This window comes from Henckelia pumila, chromosome 4, assembly GCF_033568475.1.
Source record: "Henckelia pumila isolate YLH828 chromosome 4, ASM3356847v2, whole genome shotgun sequence".
In the NCBI taxonomy this organism is placed as follows: Eukaryota; Viridiplantae; Streptophyta; class Magnoliopsida; order Lamiales; family Gesneriaceae; genus Henckelia; species Henckelia pumila.
Genome location: NC_133123.1, coordinates 8,613,630 through 8,637,235, shown reverse-complemented (window position 1 = coordinate 8,637,235; position 23,606 = coordinate 8,613,630). Strand labels below are relative to the sequence as shown.

Here is a 23,606-nt window from a genome sequence, read left to right as displayed (position 1 = left end):
CCCGATTAGAGAGAATCTGGGTAATTTGTAGAGATCCGGATGACTGGATTAATACTCGAACTATTCCAAAGACCGAACTTTGTGGGTTGTTACCTGCATCACAAAGCAAAGTGAGTAGTGTCGAGGGTTGCCCGACGAAGACACTCTGACGCCCAAGTCAGTATTTGCTCAATAAAAGTTCTAAAGAATTAGAGCATATGACTATAGAGTGCGTACCTTAAGAATGAAAGAACTTAAACTATTTATAGATAGTCGGAGAGTTTCATGAGCTTGAGCCTCTTATGGGCTTTTAGAAATTTATGGGTCTTGATAAAGTATCCAAATAAATAAATAAATAAATAATATGAGATTCAAATGGATTGAGTCATTGGGCTTGGGCCCGGGAGAAAGTCAAATTGAGCCATAATCCATCAATTTTGTATTTTAATTTTGAAAAATAATTACGATTTATATTCACAGTAAATATTATAGATCGTATTCATTGCAAAATAATAATTTTTTCAATAAATATATCTCTTTTATGTGATAAGAAAAATTAATTTTTTAGACTTATTACATGATCAAAACGTACGTAAGAAACGGAACAATCACTTGATTCAAAAAAATAAACTTCTTTTAAAAAATAATAATAATAACGAAAAATAAAGTTAAAATAAAATAAAGTTTAGAGCTATTTTAATGTATAATATTTTTAATTTTTTTATCGTACGTATTTTTCTTATTTTCCGAATATAGACAAATTTAACTATAATAATTTATTAAGGAAAAAATTTGTAAAATAGATCCGATCAAACTTTTTTTAAAAGAAAATTACAATAGATTAGGTCAACTTTTTTTTTTTTTTTTTTTTTTTTAAAAAAAATGATCTCCTCAAGTGTATTTGAAATACACTTGAGAAGGTCATTTTTTAAATACATTTGAGAAAGTCGTTTTTTTTAAAAAAAATAAAGAAAATAAAGTTGATCGAGTTTAAAAAAAAACGTCATATCATAGAGAGATGGTCTCACAAATCTTTGTTCGTGAGACGGTTCAACCTTAATTACTCATATTTACAATAAAAGTAATATTTTTAATATAAAAATTAATACTTTTTAATGTGATTCAATTAAGAGATCTGTATCACGAAATTGACCCGTGAAACTGTCTCACAAGAGTTTATGATATTTTAAATAATTAAAATTCTAAATTGGGAGCAGATATCGTGACAATTTACTATTGAAAGAACACAAAATTGTCGTGAGACGGTTTCATGTATACATTTCTTGAGACAAATATCTTAATTGAGTCATCAATGAAAAAATATTATTTTTTATACTAAGGCACCGTTTGATTTGAGGTATGATGTATGTTATAAGTAATATATAGATAAGTAGTATAATGCAATAAATAGTAAATAAGAAATGATAGTTAAAATAGTATTGGATTTGATTGAAGGATTATGTTTTATTTGATTTGATTGATTATATTTTATATAAAAATGTTAAATGATTATTTTGTTAATTTAACAATAAATAAAATAAAATTATATTATTTATAAGGGGTAATATAGTAATTTGAATTCAATAATTTGATTGATGTGAGATAAGTAATTAATGATTTGATTGATGTAAAATAAATAGTTAATATATGGATAAATAATATGATGAGAAGAACGTGAGATGTGATGAGATGAGTTATACATATATTAGTAATATGGTGAACAGAACGGTGCCTAAAAATATTACTTTTTATTATGAGTAGGACTCTAATGAGACGGTCTCACGGATCTTTATCTATGATATGAATCATGAATCCAACTCATATTTACAATAAAAAATAATATTTTTGACATAAAAAGTAATATTTTATTTTAGGTGACCCAAATACAGGATTCGTCTTACGAAATTGACATGTGAAACCTTCTCACAAGATTTTTTGTGTTTTATTATAAATATAATAATATAGTTGACCCGTCTCACGATTGATGATATGTGATACCGTTTCATAAGAGTCTTACTCAAAGAAAAATATTCAATGGAAGAGTATTATTAATTGTCCAATTTTGCCACAAAAATTGAAAAGTGAAGTGCATTTAATAAATTATTATGAAGTGTAAATAATATTATATATATTTTATATATATATGAAGTGCATACTGATCTAAGATCCATATCAAATTGGACAACATGATTGAAGGAAGACGAACGGATAGTGCATCACACACACACATATTATACACACACTAAATAATATTCTAGAATCTAAACCTACTGATTATGAGGAATATAAATCAAATAAAGGTACGTAAAATATATAGACAAGAATTTTTCTTATCTTATCAAAAGTGGATACTGTTTTTTTTCCCAGCATTTCACTGTCGTCGTAAGGTCTTTTCAGCTGATTATGATAGAAAAAACAAGGTATAAATTTACAGTAGTCGATTATGTTACGTAATTAAAACTAATCGATTCAAACTAATAATAGTATTTAGCTCATTAATTGTTACTAAATTTTTGTAGATTATAGCTAGTAAAGAAAGTAGCAAAACTACAATACAAATTAAGAAACAAAATATCGATTGGTCATGAAAATTGTCACTTATTAAGCACTTAATCACAAAATTAATTTATTATTGTTTTTAAGACCTTAAAGAAGTTTGATGAAGATATGTGAATTAAGATTTAAGAGTACCTTTCTTCACATGTCGCCATCCTAACTTTTTCGACAATTCATGATACTTAATTTTGACCACCATAAAGTAGGTATTCAATAAATTATAATTCTAAAAAATTTTGAATTCATATACCCCAAGCACATATACTATACATAATCTAGCAGGGAAATTCTATGTTGGGTTCTTGTAAACATACGGATTAGATCTGTTTTTCCACTAAATCCTAGCTATAATACGTGTTCACTTTCCACGTATCAAATTCTAATTTGATATCTCACGCCGTTGTATTGCAAAATTTACGATGTTCTGTTATGCCCATAAGAAGTATAAGTCATGTAAGAGAATTTATTCTGTTCTAAATGAAAATTTCAATATATATATATATATGTATTATTTTTTTAAAATGTTAAAGAAAATTATTACATTACAAAGTTAAAATTCCTTGATCCAATTTCGTTTGGCACGTGGTGTTTACGGATTCTTGAGGGAAATAATAATGAATATCACATTAGATTTGGCCGAACAATTCAACCTTTTGACATCATTGCAAGAAAAATCTTGTATATATACCCCATCAATGAAGTATAATTTGTTATAGTCTCTTCCCACCAAATAATTTGTATATGAAAAATTAATATTGATTGGGACGGTATATATACGAAGAAATGGAAGGAGCTTCAAGATCATCATCAGGCAAGGCCATGCAAGAAAGGGACGATAAAAAAGACGAAACTCGATACCGTGGCGTCCGGCGCCGGCCTTGGGGGAAGTTTGCGGCGGAGATCCGTGACCCGACTCGGCAGGGAGCGCGGCTGTGGCTCGGAACATTTGACACGGCGGAGGAGGCGGCGCGTGCGTATGACAAAGCAGCATTCAAGCTGAGGGGTCATCTTGCAATTTTGAACTTTCCTAACGAGTATTACTCTCAACTGACGATTCCTCCATACAATCCCAAGTATTCACCTGCATTTCCGGCGTCCTCTTCGTCCTCCTCCGCTTCGTCGTATTATTGTTGTTCGGGTGGCGCTGCCGGGCAAGAGAGGATTGAGTTGGAGTGTTTGGATGATAGTTTGTTGGAGGAGATGTTGGATTCTTCCTTGGACAAGAAGAAGAAGAAATGACATGAAAATTAAATACATGAAGCTAGCTAGCTAGCTTCATTATAAATTATTAATGCAAACTTTTGGTTCGCAAAAAATGTAATAATTGTAAACTAATTTTCATGTATCTTAGTATAAATATATATATAACTATATATGTTTTCGTACAAGATCATCAGTACTGTCTTTCTTCTAGATAGTTCTAGACTTCTAGATATGATTTTTAAGTTTATTGACTATCAGGGAAATGGCGCCCAACATTCAACAACGTGATCTATCAAATCGAAATTTTTTTGAGTTTTGTAGCCAAAATTTTCTATTAGTGTATAAAACCCCCATATATCATTCAGAATCTTTTAATTCTGTATCAAAATTGAAGTGTGTGTGTGTGTAGACAGTAGACACACACACATAAATACACCACCAGCTTCTTCAATATGAGGTGCATGTGCCTATTATGATATGAGCTTATAAAGTTGAAATAGATCTTTCGAAAATGCAAATCATCGTAAACCAACTTATTAAGCAACAAATATGGTTTTAGATAGCCGATGACTTGTAGCTCATCTGACACCAAAGTTCCAATCGTGGGACGAACTCTCGAGTTCGAAACCTAATTCTAACAAAAATTTCCTTCCCACTAAAGAAAATGGTTTTAGATAATTGATATATATTTAGCTCATAAGGGTCGTTAAGATACTTACTGATTATGATTATGGTATTTACATACCCATAATTTCTAATATCTTTTTCGATTATTTGAAATTGCATTATATATTGATTAAATTGTTGAAGATATGCAACATCATATATATTAACATCACAAATCATGAATTTAGATCAATTAATTTGATACATGTTGTACTTGATATATAAAGAAACTATTTGCGATTTAGGTCTTGTACGTGTGTTAAATATCAATTTTCGTTCAATTTATTTATTTTTTATTTGTTTGAAGTTTTATTCTTTTTGACGTTATGTTAATGTTGCAAAACGTCGAATTAACCCTTGTGGGCGAAAAAAACAATAGAACTGCCACATATACAAAACTGATATTGAAAATTAGACCTGATTTTGTGTGTGCGTGTCAGCGTGTGTGTGTACACCTGATTTTGTTTTATGCATATTTTGGGTAATAGAATTCTACCTTTTAATTACAAAGTTTGTAATTAAATGAATATATTTGGTTCTATATATAACTATAGATGTTTTAATGATAAATTTCTTGATATTTCTTCATTATTAAAAAATTATGCTTGTATACATTCTCAAAGCTAAGGTTATATTAACTGTTACGTATGTCTTATCTGAAAAAGTAAATGATATTTGAGATGTTTTGTAAGCTACATCGAGAGCAGCATTCTCGTTTTATTTTTGTATAGATGTTTGTACAAACATCTCACTTCAAAACAAAAATTTTTGCATTGAGATATTCACACGAATTAATCTTATATGAACACACCAAAATTCTACTTCTAGTGTGGCATAGACTCACTCTTGAGATGACAATAAAGATGATCATTGTAGTACTATATACAAATATAGGCATCATGTTCTTGTTTGTTGGGTTGAATATGTTCATGTAAACTCTTCGTGCCGACAGTCAATACTACCACATATATATGAAGCAGATATTATTTTAAAAAATTAAATATATATGCCAAAAATTATTCGATGCGATTGGTCAAATTGAACCGTCATTATCTTCATGCAATGCCTTTTAGAAATAAATAAAGGAAATTCACCTTTTTTTCCGATTCTTAATTAGAGTCAAGAATAATTTCTAAAAGAAGCATATATGTAGCAAGAATAAAGTTCAGAAGGATTATTTATAGATGCCATGTGAAAGTGTAAAAGATGTTGGGAGAAAATTAATTATTCATTCTGAAGTTTACTTGACATCATCTTCACGAATACATAATTTATAATCACTCTATCGAATTGTATTGTTAGTGGCACATCAGAAACTTTGGAACTGATTGAGATTATTTTTTTTCCGACAAATGTAAGAATTAGATAAACGTAGAATCACATATTTTTCACGTTTTTTTGGTAAAATTTTATAGAGAAGGGGTCGGGGAAGATACCTGTTGGTTCAACTTGCTAGCCCTCTCCCTCCGACGCTCAATTGTGAGTGGATCATTGTTTATAATTTTTTAAAGATTATATTCTTGAAAAGTTTTATTGGAGATTTGCTTCGAAGTTTTTGTTTCAGCAACCAATTAAAGTACGTAAAATGTAGAGTAGTTGCAATCCCTTGTGCACTTTATTTTCCACTTCAATTTCATATTGACTCTGCAAGCTAAATCTTTCCACAAATCCAAATCCTACATCCAATTGGCGCTACCTTAAAGTGATAAAGCAAGCTAATTGAATTGACTACGAAATTAAAAAAAATTATATATAGAGCTAAACATCTTCATGAATGCAACTTTATTTGTTAAATATTTTCATGCCAGTCTTCAAATCCTCGTGTATAAAACCTCCTGAAAAATTAGGTGTGTTCCGATTTTCGAGAGATAGATTTAAAATCAATGAATTTCAATTATCTATTGTTTTATTATTTACAATGAAAAAATATTTCAAATGTTATATCTACACTTTACACATTAATAATACAAAGTAGAATGCATTTCAATTGACAACAATATTATTATGTGAACTTGAAATGCATCATAATCAACACGAAATAATATATAAATATGTAAGGGATATATTTAAAGTTTATAGTCTCACTTATCTAAATAATAAAAATATATTTGAAATCTAAGGATTTAAAATTAATCGATCCAAATGTAACCTTAGGCTCCGCTTGGATAAGAATATTTCAAATTTATGGATTTCAAATGCATTTTTCTTGTTTAGAGAAGTAGTACCACAAACATCAAATTCACTTATTTTATGTTTATATGGTAATTCATGGTAGTTAGGATAAATTTGAAGTTCATCCAATAAAGTGATGATTTAGAATTTTTTTTAATCCATCTAAGTAATGTGTTAATAATTAATTTATGAATTTGAAATTTTTCTATGTTTCATTGTTAACACTAAAATTATAATCAAAATCCAAGGATTTAGAAATACTTCAATCCAAGCGCAACCTTAGGGTTCTCAATACGCCACTTGCAAAAATCTATTTTCAACGGAGAAATCCGGTTTAGGTGCGGACCACATGTTTTTAGGCGGACTATGCAGACGTGCTTCTCCGGGAGGAAGATAGAAAAATGTTAGGGTTTTAGTTGGCCGCAAATAAGTTTTCTTGAGAAGATAAATTTTTGAAGTAATACCAAACTTGTTAAATTTGAACAAATTAAAACATTCATAATATATAATTAATATGCTTCATATTATGTATATATCAGAAAAAAGTATACAAAATATAGTCAAATATGTTAGGACATCCATTATTCTTATTATTTAATTACGAATCATAACCGTACCTGTTATTGAATGGTTAGACTAAGTAGAACAAGTTTAAGAAAATACTCTAATAATCACAATCAAGCATTTATGCATATGTACGACAGTACGAATGACAGAAAATTAACACGAATATCACATAAGAATCTGATAAAATATTATTCGATTTAAAATTTTTTGGTTTATTCATTGATTTCGTCTAATGACGACAATGATACTTATCGATGGTCCGACGTCAATCACAAACGGAAATGAATTGTTTCATCACAATCCAAATACTTAAACAAACTAATCGTGATATGTTTTGTTTAATTATGATCATTATCCAAACAAATAGAAGTTACAGGAGTTAAATGGTGGGAAGAAATAACTATCCCTTCGAAAATTCAAATGTTAACATTTGAATTTATCTTGGCTTTATAAACAAAAATGGCATTATAAATTGTAGTTACTATAAAGAAGGATGTTACAATCTAAGGCACCGTTTGGTTTGAGGTATGGTATAAGTAATATATAGATAATAAATATAATGTAATAAAAAATAAATAAGAAATAATAGTTAAAATAGTATTGGATTTGATTGATAGATTATAGTGTATTTGATTTGATTGATTAAATTTTATATAAAAATGTTAAATGATTATTTTGTCATTTTAATAATAAATAAAAAAAATTATATTATTTATAAGGGGTAATATAGTAATTTAAATTCAATGATTTGATTGATGTAAGATAAATAATTAATGATTTGATTGATGTAAAATAAATAGTTAATATATGGATAAATAATATGATGAGAAGAACGTTGGATGAGATGAGATGAGTTATACATATATTAGTAATATGGTGAACAGAACGGTGTCTAAAAGTGTTGGATGCAATAATTGTTTTTGTTGGGTAGAGCGATCGAACCACAATGCTTGAACTCTTGTGCGGTTTAAAAGATTTGAGTTGCCCCATTATATCAGTTATAACTTTTAGTAAAATGACAAACACTCGATCCTACACAAAAAAACCTACACTACAAATGGAGTCGGAGGAGCGGAGATAAGACATTTTCGAGCGTGGCATTTGGACAGTCAAAAGAAATGATTTTTAATAGAGACTGCCAATGCACATGCCCCATATAAACGGACAATACAGGACAGATCATGTTAGACCAGATAAGGATTGTTCACCTTGGATCGTTCCAAGTACGCTATGTCAAATCCTTTTCCATTACTTTTCAAGCAAAAAAAAGATATAAAAGTTTCATATATGAGCTAGCATAGGTCTAGTTCACGAGTTTTGGATTTTTGTTTGGTGGAGTTAATTTCCTAACTCGTAGTTTAATTTGTTAGCTTGTCAAAAATTAAGAAATTTACTTGCTAGAGAACACATGATTGTTGGATGAATTTGTTGTGACTTTCCATTCATGGTTTGAAATTTTACTTAATTTTTACTCAAATATTTCCCCATACGACGTGATTGTACGGTTTTGACCAAAATTACATGATTTTAAAATTAAAGTTTTATATTTGATCCAAATGGTTTCTATTCTGATATTATAAGGTGGATTCATGAGAATCGAACTACGTTTGAAAGGGTTTGGGATCGATCTTGGTTTTTTTTATTCCAATCTGGTTATATATATAGTCCTAACCCTTTAAAATGACATGTATTGTACTAAACTTTAATGGTAAAAAAATATGTAACATTTATATTAATTAAAGAATAAACACATATTTAAATTTTAGTAAAAAAATAAAAAAAGATGTTAAATTTAAATCTCTTGTATTAATCTAGTTTAAATTATGCAAATGCACATTCCAATATGTTAAAAACAATTTCAGCTTCACTTTTGGAAGAAAACCGCGACTTTTTATCTAAACGCACACGTGCTCACGCTTTATATACGGATGGACTTCTCATTCAAGTGGTTGCGGTGCGAGCTCCGGTCAAAGCTCGCAATACATATACATTTATGCCACCCGCTCAATCTGGAAGATATAAGGGTATCTTAAATGGTTTGAGTTCAATCTAGCATATGTGTATTACTTTAATGATAGATTTAATATATTATTATTTGTCACGTCAACAATATATCATTAATCACTTCTATGTGTAAAATTACGAACCATTGAATGCATAATTTGGGTATTACCGGTGTAAGATCTCATTAATCAACTTTAAATGTCTTTAAAAGGCTAATAGTTTAGGAAAAGATCTCCTATATAACTATCTCATGGATATATATTTATGAGAAATGTCAATTTGGTCCATAATTATTTTGATATAAAAAGTAAGATTATTTTTTTACTTAAATCAGTATACATTCTACAATATGTTTTTGACATAACAAATAATTCTTTTCACTTAAATATGCATATATTACACAATATTTTTTTATAACATAAAATTATAATTTTGTGGCGAAAAATAATAATTTGGACATAAAAAAATATTATTTTCATGGGTCAGGTCAAGTCATAAGTTCGTCTCAGAAAATTAAATCGCGAAAAAATTTCACAAAAAATTTTGTGTTTTTGAGCTTAAAACAAAAAAAACAACGGAAGAAGAAAGAGAGGCTCTTCTTTTAGTCCATGGAAAACCCAACGAAAAAGGGCAACCTCCTCTGATTCTTTGCTGTCTTTGTTGATGAATTTTTACTAAAGTCAATTAAAAGCATTGTTCAATAAGCACTTATACTCAACACATATTTTGAAATAATAATAGAATTAAGTCACAACTTGTATTGATTCAGAACAAAAGATTTTATTGAGATATGGCTATTCAATCTCATCTGCACATTTTGTTTCACATCTATATGAAAAGCAAAACTCTGCCAAAAATCTATAGTAACTTTATTTATGTTTTGGCAAATAATCATTACATAATTAAAATTTTTATATCATATAGAATTATAGTGCAAAAAAGGTGAAAGATTTTATCTCCTCGAATACTTCTTCTTTCTTTCTTCCTTTTTTTTAAAAAATAAATAAAAATAAATCAAGTTTTGGATCTTTCCTTGATCTGGATTAATTCGGAACCGAATCCACACAAAATTTACATTAGAAAAAGAAAATCTAACATTTGGTAAGATGTCATTGTTTGCACTTGCACTAAAAATATAGGGTTTTGGGAAGGAGGGACCCCTTTACGTAACCTCCCTCCCGATGCATGACAGTGAAACCCTCCAAATTTCTTTCGTAATTCTAGATATTTTCCATTCACTTCAAAATTTCAAAGAAAAGCCAAAAAGGAAAATCGTTTTATTCAATCATAATAATCAATGATTCGAAGAAAAAAATGAGGTTAATGAAGTGGAAAGTTGTTAAAGCAATGATGATTTCAATCATGGCTTCAAGTCAAAATTAGATATGTGGTCCAATAAATCTAACTTTCCTTTTCCTTTATTCAAGCTACGGGGGATGGGAGTCCACTTTTTATTTATATACCTATGTACATGCACTTTCTAGAGGTTGATTAATATAAATATGTGATATCAGTCGATTTGATGTATAATAATATTTTTGTTATAAATCATAATAAAAATAGAGATATAAATTAAGAGAATTTATGAGATGAAAGAGAATTTTTATGAGTCAATACGTAAGTGCAAATTTCATTGAACTCAATCACCCCTATTTATTGGAAAAGATTACAAGATACAAATCTTTACAAATATTATATTGACATATTTATCTTGATCACATATATTTAATAAGATAATCATTTATAATAATAATGTATTTATAAACTCCACCTTATATGATTATTTGCATAAGCAATCGATTCTTCAAAATCTCCATTTGGCAAGATGTATGTCTGAGAACTTTATCGAGACTCAAGTGTTGTCTCGTTAAAACCTTGACAGTAAAACCCCGTGGGAAAAAATCTGAACGAAGAAAAAAGAGTACAACAACATATATTTTCTTTGGATATCTTTCCGACGATGAATGCGCCTCGTTAAAACCTTATCAGAAAAAACTCAGTGGGACAAAATCCTAATGAAGGGAAAAGAGTACAACATCTATTGATACTTGTTAATTACCTCGTTAAAAACTTTGTTATGAAAAACCACGTGGGAAAAATCATATACAAGGGAAAAATAGTACAACTTTAATTGCTCCCCCTCTTGCAAGCATCACTTTCAATTATTCACTCTTAATATTTCAAACTTATGCACGACTTTGCCAAAAATTGATTCAGATGTTGATTTTGCCATATATATGGTACTTCAATACCAAATATTTTTTCTTCTTCTTCAAGTTGGCCAAAACAATATTTTGAGCATCGAATCTTTCGAGGATGTTTCTATATGTATCACCATCAAATCAGTGCATTCATGATAAGTGCAAATATTTTCTCATAATCCGCTTGAAATACTTTGAGAAACTTTGCTAATATTTGCTCATATTGCCACATATCATTGTTATTGAAAGTTCAACAAGTTGTAGTTCAAAATAATCATTATTTTGCGTAATAGCAAAATACACAAATGATTATATCATTTCGATCCCAAATAATTTGTGAAATCTCATATTTTGATATACTTGTTATTCTTAATGAATAACATAATCCAAATTTGATTCATTGAAATAATTGATCGTTCACGCTTCTAGCGTCCTTTTTCATTTACTTGCAAGTAATATAAAATATGGTCCAATTCATTGGGTTTAACATTTATTTTTCTTTTTCGATTGATAGTGTTGCGATCTTACTACCGCACATTCATAATTTTCATTCAATAGCCTATGCAGTTCATCATTGAACATCAAGTCGCTATTCATAAAAATAGTGACAAATAATAGATCATGCTTCTTCTAGAGCATTAAAAACAAATATATGATTTGAATCGATATCAAGTCAATATCTTTTGATATATATATATCACATATATCTTTAATAATATTTTCTTATGGATATTGACAATTTTAGATCATATATCGATATTCATTGAGAAATTGTAATAAATTTCTCAATTCATAAGATTCTCAACAACCAAAAGCGCATTAAATTATATTCTTCGAGAATATTTTTAAATCTTGAATTTTATATTAATATTCTTCACGAATATTATCAAATCTTGCATTTTTTTTATCAATATTTCAATATTTGATATCATATCAGATATCAATCATGATTTTTTTTTCTTTCTCAATATACGAAATCATATATCACATATTTATCATGAATCTATTTAGATTTTCTATATATTATATTATAACTAGAAATCTCTTTAGATTTTTAATATATGTGATCGTATATAAGATCTTAATCTTTAATATCTTAATATTTAATATATTATATCATGAATTCATGAATATCTTTCGATATATCAAAATTGTAATCATGAATCTCTCATAATTTTCATGATCATGAATTTCTTCAAATTCTCAATATAAAATCATGTTGTGATACTTTATAGCCATCAACATATTCATGATATTTCATGGGCACCAATATATCAATTATTTTCATTGTGCTACTTCTAGAGTAGCAATGAATATCTCTTTGTGCTACTTCTAGAGCACTAATGAACATCTCTCATAAATTTGAGTATTGACAACACGTTGTGCTATTCCAATAGCATCAATAAAACGAGAATTATTTTCATTCTCAGTTGGTTACAGCATCGTGCTGATAACGTGTTATAAATCATAATAGAAATAGAGAGATGAATAGAGAGAATTTATAAGATGAGAGAGAATTCATATGAGTCAATACGCAGGTGCAAATTTTATTGAACTCAATCACCCCTATTTATAGGGAAAGATTACAAGATACAAATCTTTACAAATATTATATTAACATATTTATCTTGATCACATATCTTTAATAAGATAATCATCTATAATAATAATATATTTATAACAATTTTAGATTTGTTATATAAAATTAATTTAAAATTGATTTTTTTGATTATGTATGTTTGTACTTTGCGATTTCGATTCTTTATATTTTCACATTAATTTTAGGTTTAATTTGCTATCAATTTTTTTTTTCAATTTTAGTTTTTTTTTTCTTATGTGGCGCTGAGGTGGCAACAATGCAATGCTGATGTTGAGCTAATGTGTATAGTGTCATGTATGCATTTTCGAAAAAAAACTGAAATTGCCAAAAATCGAAACATGTAAGACTAAAACTAAAATTTAAAAATATAGTGGACCGAAATCGCAAAGTGATAAACATACAAGATCAAAATTGTAGTTTTTCCTAAAACTAACGAGATTGTCTCTTGCAAATTTTAGTGTTGATTGATTGTATCTCTTCATATTATATATCTAAATATTACGTCGTCCTATTTAAACTTTTTTCCTCCAAATTTTACTCTCGGTTTTCCAAAAGAAATCTTATTTTCACATAAATTTAACTACTCATCCATCAAAACATATACAATACACATTGGTAAAAAGAAAAATAATATGAAATATACCTACCACCGGCCAGCCAATATAACTAGGAATCTCTCAAAAAAAAAAAAAAAAAAAAACTATTTTTCATTATATACCTAAAAAAATAAAATTAAAACAATAATCTAGCCTAACGCCTCTGACTCAACTGGTTGAACCGCACTTCTTGAACCCCTGCTGTGCCCAAAGGAAAAGAACGATCTTTTCATTCTGCAGCTGCTGGAACCTTCGTAATTTGTAGTCTCTCTGCTAATTGCAGCTTCCCTTTTATGATTCATTATATGTTGAACAGCTAAATACAGCTGCCTGTCATCTGCTGAATCCATGGAGAATGACCTTCGAAATGGCTGCAATGCTGCGAATTGCTCATCTTTCTGCCTAGTACTTTCGATGCACTCATCTCCCATGCTCGAAACATGGCTTAATTTCTTGGTTTTCTTCCGCAAGAACTTGGGTTCCATCTTCGCCGGTGAAGGGCTAATGGAGAAAAGCTCGCCGGAGTTGGGATTTTCTTGAATCCCATGTGTTGCTTGATTGGGATGGCTCTGTATATCGGATCCTATTTCGATCACCACATAATCTTCATCCCTTCCTGTGAAGTTATGATCAGCGTAAGGATTTGTGGCAAGAATTTCTCGACTCGTAGGAGTGGCTGAAACGCTTGTTCTACAAAGTGGGCAGTTGGCGTTGTTTTGAAGCCAAACGTCTATACAATCAATGTGGAAGAAATGGGCGCAATTTGGGATGATTTTTAGCTGCTCTTCTTCTTGAAATTCGATCAAACAAACGGCGCATTCGCTGGAGTTTCGGACTGCTGGCGCTTTCCCATTCCCTTTGTTGAACTTGAAAAGTGGTATTGTTCTGATCGCAGCCTCGTTTAGCCCACGATTCTCGGGCACCGGAGAGCGAGACAGGGGGTGGTTTTCGGCTAGGCGGCGTCTTCTGGAGGACGAAAACCGGTCTAAAAGATCGATTTGGTGCCAATTCAAGCAACATTTGATCACAAACACATAGTAGCCAACCAGCAAGAGACCTGTCGCTAAAATGCCTATAACGGCAACCGCGATAATGGGGAAGCTGGCATGCGAGAATGGCGGACTTTGGATGGGAGCTAGTGACATTCTATTTTCAAGAAATAAATTAATTCAGAAAAAAAATGTGTAAAATAGTGAGATGGGAGTACTAAAACATCCAAGAACTTGAATTTCCTTCCTTCCAAATCATACTCGGGATGATCCGACGATCGGAGAAGATTTGAAAACATGAGAATGCGACGCTATGAAACTCTGAACTGTCCCGAACATGTTATTTGCTCGGGGAAATTAAAAAGATTTTGTCTACTTTTTTTAAAAAAAAAAACTAAAAAAAGGATCCCAGTTTGAATTTAAGAAGGTAGTATATAGACTATAGTTGGAGGTGATTTGTGTGGGGGAGAGAAATTAAAGAAGATGGGCGATACGAAGTTTGGACGTGTGAATGTATATATATTTTGGTGGACCTCTTTTTAAGGTGGGAAAACGAAGATGCACCCAAAGAAAGTGTGCGAATGGTTGGTTAAAAGGTATCTAATCTCATCTCAATAAGAAAAAGAAATTTGGCTGCCAATAAATTTGTTGTGGATATTTAAAATCCCGGTGGATCGAAAAATTAATTATTTCTTAATGAACTTGTTAGTTCATATTTGCTGGCTAGCGTGCTCTAGTAGTTGGTTCATTTCCTTGTTATAGCTTCGGTGCATTAGGGTAGCAAAACCTATTCGGCAAGCCTAACAAAGTTACAAAAATGTGTGCTGTCTCGTCTAGTTTTTGGTTTGTGATAATAAAGTTTATATAATTAACATCCTCAAGTGAGAGAGAAGTTGAGGCGAAAACACAGACATATTATCTTCACAAAAAAATTTTATTTGACTCACTCATTAAAAAAAATATTAATAGTCATTATATATATAGATCGATTCGACATGTTTCAAATATATAAATCTTGAGACAATCTCACTCTTAAACATTCGGAATATAGAAACCTTTTCACTCTTAACATCTGAAATATCAAAAACCTTTTTTTAAAAAAAATAAAATAAAATTGTATTCTCCTTTATCACTCACTCACTCGCGTACTTCATGTTTTGGAAGAGTAGCCAAGAAAATGCAACAAACGTCCAATAGGGTCCCAATCAAGAAATACACCCGTCAATTACTCGACTGAGATTAAAGTCGTCCATTTGCATATATACACGAAAAGTCAAATTCCACGAAGAAAAATAATTCTGACTAGAAAAATAATTCCTAAAAAGTGAAAAATTTTAGATATATATGAGATGAAAAGGTGCCGGCACCTTCCGTGCTTTACTTATGGACAATAATTAATAGGACAATGACAAAGGGATATTGTCTAATTGAGCAATCCCAAATGTGAGGGGGTGGGTTAATTGTTCGTAATCAGGCAAAATCTTCCAATTCCATTCTTTTATACTTATAGAAAAAATTTTAAATACCCACTGCAATTTAGTAATTTTATTAGAAATGATTTTTATGATCATTATTAGCTATAATTTTTTCTCCAAAAAACATTAATTTAATGTTCGTTCTTGGATGATTCTTCCTTCTCACTTATTTTATATTCTCAAATTGTTGTGACATAGTCAAATGTTGTGGCCTGTCCTGGCAATAAAAGATTTCTGTTTTGACGATATTTTGGTAGTACTACTACAAGTTTTCCAAATTGCCTAAAAGGAAAGTGGAATGGACCATTCATTTTCTTTACTTCCAAGGACCAAGTGCATGTAAAATAAAATAAGTAAAATCTTCCTGAATTGGGTCAATGTATTAAATTAATGAATTTCATTGATTAATAAGATAATAATTTTTCAGAAGATCATTGTATAAATCTATAGTTTCGTTAGTATTATAAATTAATAATTCACTAAAATTATAAAAGTAACTAGTACGATTTAATAACGTATGATTCTATTGTTTTTTTCATGAAATTTTATTTTATTATTGTTTTTATGGTGAATTTAATTCGATTAATCGTACAATGAATATTATTTAATTATTAAAAACATTAAGTCACTTATATATATACATTATACACACACACACACATATAATCAGTTTTTATAAAAAAAATATATATATTAATTTAAATAGTATGACTGTATGATACAAGTACGGTTGAAACACAATAATTTTTTATATGATTAAATTTATATTGGCTTAATAAACAAAAATACTCTTTAAAATAATAAATTATTAAAATCACTCCAAATTAATAAAATTTTATTATCTCAACATTAATTTATAATTTTTTTACCGTAAATGGTTATTTTTTTTAAGAAACAAAGGAGAGACCAGTAGTAGTAGTTTTGTAAATTTATTATTTTTAGAAAATAAAAAATATTTTATTTTGTAAGATTGACTCGGCTCGATGGTGGAATCTTTTACGAAACCCAAAGAAGAAAATATCAAACAAACGAACATCTTGGTCGATACGTTATTGACTTTCTGATTAACATTTAACGGTACGTGTACATATGACTATTTCTGACTCCAATATTTTTAAATCTCATAGTTTTTTTTTTTTTTTTAAAGAAAAAATCTCATAGTTCTTTATATATAGATTAGATTTTCAAAAGTTTAACAGTGATAATTATTTAATTTTATATTTTAAAAATACAAACAAAGATAGCGAGTGTCATTTTGATAAATAAAATAAAATATAATGTCTAAAAAAGAGAACATCGTATAAAATGTCTAATTTGTCTAATAATTTTGATTTTATTGGGAATTAAGTTAAGATATAATCGTAATTTCATCTCAAACTTTACTAATTAATTTAAAATTAATTAATTAAAATATTTTTATTATAATAAGATAGTAAGATTTTAATTTCGAATCTGATAATTTTATAAATTGGTTTATTAACCTAGCGAGTTTACTTGCATTCCGAACTTATAAAATAGCTTCATCATTTAGAAATACTGCGAAGAAGGGCGATGTATGGCAATCTTCCCCTTTGGTCGACGAATCATTTGATTCCACCAAGTTCAATTTTAAGGTTTATTCTACCAAAAAAATGTATCTTGTATTTTTATTATTATTTTAAGACGCACTTGGTTGAGTTTTTTTTTAACTATGTATTTATTTATAACACAAAAACTTATATGAAATAATTGGACGAGTCAATTTTTTGAAACGGATCTCATGTATAAAATGATCTATAAAAAAATTATTTTTTATGTCAATTTTACTCCAAATATGAACTAAATCGACTTGTATTACCATCTTACGAGACGTGTCATATTTATAAATAGAGATGTCAAAACACGCCGACAAAGTGGGTCAATCCGCAACTCAACAAAACCCGCTAGTTGGTGGGTCAGTTTTGGCTCGCTGAAAAATTAACAAACCAACCCGTCTATGTAGTTATGTAGGACGGGCAGATTGTCAATTTTTAGTTATATTTGACGGGTTGATGTAGGTTGGCCCGCGACCCACCATTTGACAAACGGGTTGAAAAATTGCCAATTCTACATGCTTATTTAACGAGGCGGGATGGGCCTATTGGTGTAAACGAATCGAACCGGTTCGCGAGCTTTTCGAGCTGACTCGATAAATATTTGATTTGTATTCGAAGTTATCAAATTCGAGCCGAATCTGAACATGTTCGAACTTTTTTTCGAGCTGATTTCGAGCCAAAATTATTTTGTTCGATAGTTCGCGAGCCTTAATATTTTATTAATATAATGTAATATAATGATATATAAATATATATATATTTCGAACCTTTTTGGACATTTCGAACTATAATATTCGAGCAATAGTTGAAATAATTCACGAATAGATTCGAATATTTCGAGCCGAGCTCGAGCCAAAATATGTGAAATTTTCGAGCTTCGAATCGAACTCGAAATCGAATATACTTAATTTGAGTCGAATTCAAGCCTTAAATTTTTTTACTATTATTTAATTCGATTTGTTTGCACCGGGCCAACCAACGGACGACAACTCTACTTACAAATAGTGGAGTCTTGAGTTGGTAGGTGAGCGGGAAAGTAACGAATAATAAAAAATAAAAATAAAACGTTCTTTTTTTAATGGATATTAAAAATGTTTTTTGAACTTCTGTATGCAAACAAATTTCTATGGTTTAATTGTAAAACTTTAGATCAAAATTGAATCCAATTATAAATGGTTTGAAAATAAACCGACGTTCGACAACTTTATAATATTTTTAAATCGTATCCTGTTTTTCAAACACACCCGTAATATTTATTGTAACAACATAAATACATACATACATACATTATTTCAGACAATATAAGTTGATAATTACTACAATTTATAATGATCAAGAGCACGATAATTGTCGAGTCCAGAGCTGAGGAAATTGACCACATATTCACTTAATACAACCTCTCTGTAAATAGGTGGACTTTCTTGTGAGATAAGCTCTTTAATGGGCCCATAAATTTTGGCCCCGTTCACTGGTCCAGAGAAGAAGCATGCAACAGATATTCTTGGCCCAATCCCATTAGAAATTGCCCTATGCTCGTTGCTCCTGAACTTTCCATTTGATACCAACTACATATATATGACAAATTACAAGAGATAAATCATGACCAAAACCCACAATTGTGATATATATTTTTAAAAAAAACATAAAACTCCACCTGTGAAATGAAAATGTCTTTTTAGTCCCTGTTTTTTACGAATCTGATGCATGTTGGATTGTTGTCCCATTTACATGTGGTTTTACGCTTGATTTTTAAAAGCACAAAGTTTTTAAATATCATTATTATTATTTTATACAACTACTTCTGTGCGTTTTGGGATTTTACTGTGGGGATAAATGTAATTTTCCCAATATTTTATTTGATCAACGAAATTTAATGAATACTAGAAGCCATTGAACTAATTTCATGGTGGATAATTTAAAATCTATGAAGAAGTGCATATAAAATTTTAATCTAAAAGCTTTAGGTCGTTAGTTCATCTTATGCGAACCCGTTTAGATACATAAGTTTTAACTTAAAAAAAAAAACTTAAATAAGTTCAACACTTTTAAGTATTTTTATATTATTATTAAAAAAAAACAAAACAAAAGCGATTTTGACATTTGGATAAGATACACGTTGAAAAGTTCTTGTGTTTATGTTTAGATGTGTTAGAAGCAAAAAAGCAAAAACCAGTCTAGCTTCTAAAAAAACACTTTTGTAAGTGTTTTTTTTAAACCATTTTTGTAACCAAACGCTACAACTTTCAAGAAAAATGTTTTTGATCTTTTGGCTTCTCCAATCAAACAAGTTTGAAGTCTCTAATTTCAGCTACTCGGGTGTTTGTGTAGCCAATATATAGTGCAAATTTTTTTCTAGCCTACGATGGAGATTTGATGTGAAGTTAGAAATATCCACAATGTACTTATGTCAAAAATAGGCACATATACCTGGAGAAGATCCCCAATATTTACGACCAAAGCACCTGGAACAGGCTCGATATCAACCCATTGACCTTCATACATAACCTGGAGACCTGTCCTAATATGGTTTTGCAGAAGAATAGTGAGGAATCCTGCATCAGAATGCTTTGCAGTTCCCATACTCAGTTCCGGTTCCGGGCATGCCGGATAGTAATGGCAGCACACACGATGCCCTTTCGAGCATTCCATATTTTTCAAATGATCCGTTTGAAGCCCAAGAGCATCTGATAATAATCCCAGCAACAGATTCCCCAATGTTTCCACATGTTTGGAGTATTCAATAGCAGATTCCCTATACAAATTAAACTAATTAACATCATCCAGTAGAAAATATTAAAATAATACAATATATATAGATCACGAGCATGAATTATATATAAACCATGGAATAATGCATTAATTATAATGTAACTAAAGCAAGTGTTTGCAACCACGACTAAAAATAAGTGATTATAGAGATTCTCTTTTTAACACTGTATAAATTACCTGCAAGAAGCTGGCAATTCGTCTGGATGAATTGGGTGGTCGGGATCGGAGAAGGAAAGGGTCAAAGTATCCCTCCAGCTAGCAGTTGTTGAAGTGAAGAGATCGTAGGTGCTGTTAAATCTCACAGCTTTCGTGTCGTCTCGCGTGTAATATTTCTTCTTCTCCTCCGAATCTCGCTCGTTGAATTCGCGCGCACCTTCGATCATCCCATCAAGAACAGGCAACGGAATCCCGTGATTTGTAACCTGGAAAAAACCCCATGTTGCCGATGCAATTCTCACTTCCTCCACCACCAGTTTCCGCCTGTCGGGCTTCCGAATTCCGCTGAGATCGATCACGGGAACCTGGATATTATTATTATTATTATTATTATGAGTTAATGATGATTCCTGCAACAGATCCTCATATGGCCTGATAAAAATCCTGGGAATTTTCTGTATTCCAGAATCCAACAGGCCCTTCACACCAGCTTTGGTTTCATCGAAAGCCAGGAGCATTTCCATTCTGTCATATTCCTGGCCGTCACCATATGGTGTTACTCCTGCCATTGGAGCTGGTAACTGTAGAGCACTGTAGGATTAGTACCTGATCACAGGAGGGTGATCTTTGTAACTAATTTATAGACATGACGATGCTATCTAGATAGAGTTCAACCTATCTTAAGGGTTTTACTCGAATCATAAATCCAATGTCATATGTGATTTGACACATCAATAATATCTCATTAATTATGTTTATGTGTAGAAATATTGACAATTAGATGTATTTTTTGAATAATACGCATACGTAAGTGAGTTGAGGAGACAAAACAAGATTAAAAAAACTGTTACGTAGTTTAGTTAGTCATTACACTAAACCCACCAATGGTGGGCTACTTCGATCGTCATATCTGTTCTCAAACAATTGACATTTTGATATTATCACGTGTTAATTGGCTTGCTCATATTTTTAATCAAGGTGAGGTTAGGACATAATTAAGCTACCTGCTGCTGATATTTGTATTTAGTCTAATCCATTAATATTATTTTTAAAGATCCATTATGGGAAATCAGTTCTAAATTAGTGACGATCTTGTTATCAATCAATTTACTATTTTAATCCACTTATTTATATTTTTTATTTTAGTTCTTTTTTATTAGAGTTATATCACCATCACGTCGGCATACTTCGGAGACATTACGTTAACAGTATGATTGTTTTAAAAAAAAAAAAAGTTGAGAGACTAAAAATGAAAATTATTAAACTAAAATTGTGAATTGTGGATTTACAGATAAGATATTAAGAACGTAAATTATTATAGTATAAAAATATAGAAAAATTAATATTTTGACAATTTAATAAATTGAAGGCTGCCCAACTTCCAGAACGATCGTTCAAATAATTATAATTTAATAATACGCATTGATTATCCGATCTGATCTGGCAAGTGGTAACATGACAAGTCGTTGTGGTAGTAGTAGTTAAATAACATATTTATTCAAAAGAAAAACACACACATTTATTCAATGTTTTTTTTAATATATAATAATCATTCATTGTTATTTAATGTGCTGTTTTATGAATTTTTTATTTCAAGTCGTTGCTACCACTTTTGAAAATTGAAATAACGTTCTAGATAAGGATAGAAAGAATAAGGTGTGAAAAAGGAAATCTTTCCACCCATACCTTAAAAATTCACAAAAATTCATGTAACAAGATTTTACGGGTCAATTTCGTAAGATATATATCTTAATTATGTCACTCATAAAAAATTATTATTTTTGAGCTAATGTACTAATTTTTATTATAAATATGAGTAAAATCGATCTGTCTAAAAAATAAAGATCCGTGAAACCGTGTCATAAATACTTGTTCTTGAAAAATTATAGCTACTCGGCCAAAATGACCATCATTTTCACGACGCTAATTTTTTAACAAGGAAAGTTAATCAGTTTGTTCTAATTTATTTTAAAAAATAATATTTATTTATATTTATATGAAATGTGTGTTTAAAAAAACTATCCTTGGTCTTAGTTCTGCACATTCATGGATTTATATTATATTATATTATGTTATATTATATTATATTTTCTTTTTTTAATTATAAACTTAGAAATATCGGATGACTCGGTATTTTAGAACTTGTAATATAATAATAGCATATGATATATCCAACATATTAATTAGTCTTTTTTTTTTTTAATCTCCATATTAAAAAGTCTTGGATCGATCATGTCTTACTATTTATATAATTTAGACACATCGTATAGTTTTTTTTAAGGAAAACAGTCAATATATTATAAACTGCAATCCTTAGTTACAATAGAAAGGAGCCACGTAAGCAAATTACAATTGGCCAGTTCAATACATAATCTTGAAGACAAAATCGGACCGAGCAATCGAGTGTGCTGCGAAGTTGGCTGTCCGCCTCATATTAGTAATGGAACCTTGTACCTTGAAGATGAGCCCGAACATGTGGAATCTTGGCCATTTATTGGGCTCGTGATCAACACAATTTGTCTGAGTCCCGGGCCCAATGAAGGGCAGATGTGCACCGGGTGAAGCACACCCGGTGTAGCATAGCCCGGGCTAAAGAAGCAATATCCCCCTCTGGTCCAAATTCCTCCAATGGAGAATTTATGGCTTGAACTGCTCGTATCGAGTCTGAATAAATACAAACATTTGATAAATCATGACTCACACAGAACTCCATGCCAAACTGAATCGCTGATAGCTCTGCACCTTTTACCGAATCTGTGTGCCAAATAAGACAAGCTTTAACCCCCAAAACTCGACCTTGGCTCGAACAATAGCCCTGCACTGAAGATATTCTTGGTCAAAACCCACATCCACATCCAATCTTAATTGGTTTTGTATCGGTGGTCTCCATTTAAGATTCGACAACATAACATCCCACTCAGGGGCAGGCTAGGGTGGGCTCCAGCCACACCTAAATGAAAAAAAAAGTTCGTGTTTTGTAGCTGATAAGTGCTTTTTGTGTGCATTATTTTGTGTTATTTTTATGTTTATTTTGCATGCATTCATATTGTTTTATAAGTTTTATTTATGATTTATTGCATATGAGTGCATTTCACTCTC

General features: G+C 30.2%; 3 protein-coding genes across 3 annotated transcripts; 1 reads left to right on the top strand and 2 right to left on the bottom strand.

Moving 5' to 3' along the window:
* Positions 1-3,318: 3,318 nt before the first annotated feature.
* LOC140860447 (ethylene-responsive transcription factor ERF098-like) lies at positions 3,319-3,774 on the top strand. The gene has a single exon (XM_073263460.1). The coding sequence runs from the start codon at positions 3,319-3,321 to the stop codon at positions 3,772-3,774; it is 456 nt and encodes a 151-aa protein (XP_073119561.1).
* Positions 3,775-13,541: 9,767 nt separating this feature from the next.
* Positions 13,542-15,021, bottom strand: LOC140864774 (RING-H2 finger protein ATL16-like). The gene has a single exon (XM_073269126.1). It carries the CDS (start codon positions 14,687-14,689, stop codon positions 13,694-13,696), a length of 996 nt encoding a protein of 331 aa, XP_073125227.1. The 5' UTR covers positions 14,690-15,021; the 3' UTR covers positions 13,542-13,693.
* A 3,867-nt stretch (positions 15,022-18,888) lies between these two features.
* Positions 18,889-21,135, bottom strand: LOC140894382 (1-aminocyclopropane-1-carboxylate oxidase homolog 1-like). The gene is made up of 3 exons (XM_073302892.1): positions 20,529-21,135; positions 20,010-20,334; positions 18,889-19,147 (listed from the first exon to the last, which is right to left on the bottom strand). The coding sequence occupies exons 1-3, from the start codon at positions 21,074-21,076 to the stop codon at positions 18,899-18,901; spliced, it is 1,122 nt and encodes a 373-aa protein (XP_073158993.1). The 5' UTR covers positions 21,077-21,135; the 3' UTR covers positions 18,889-18,898.
* Between the last annotated feature and the right edge of the window lie 2,471 nt (positions 21,136-23,606).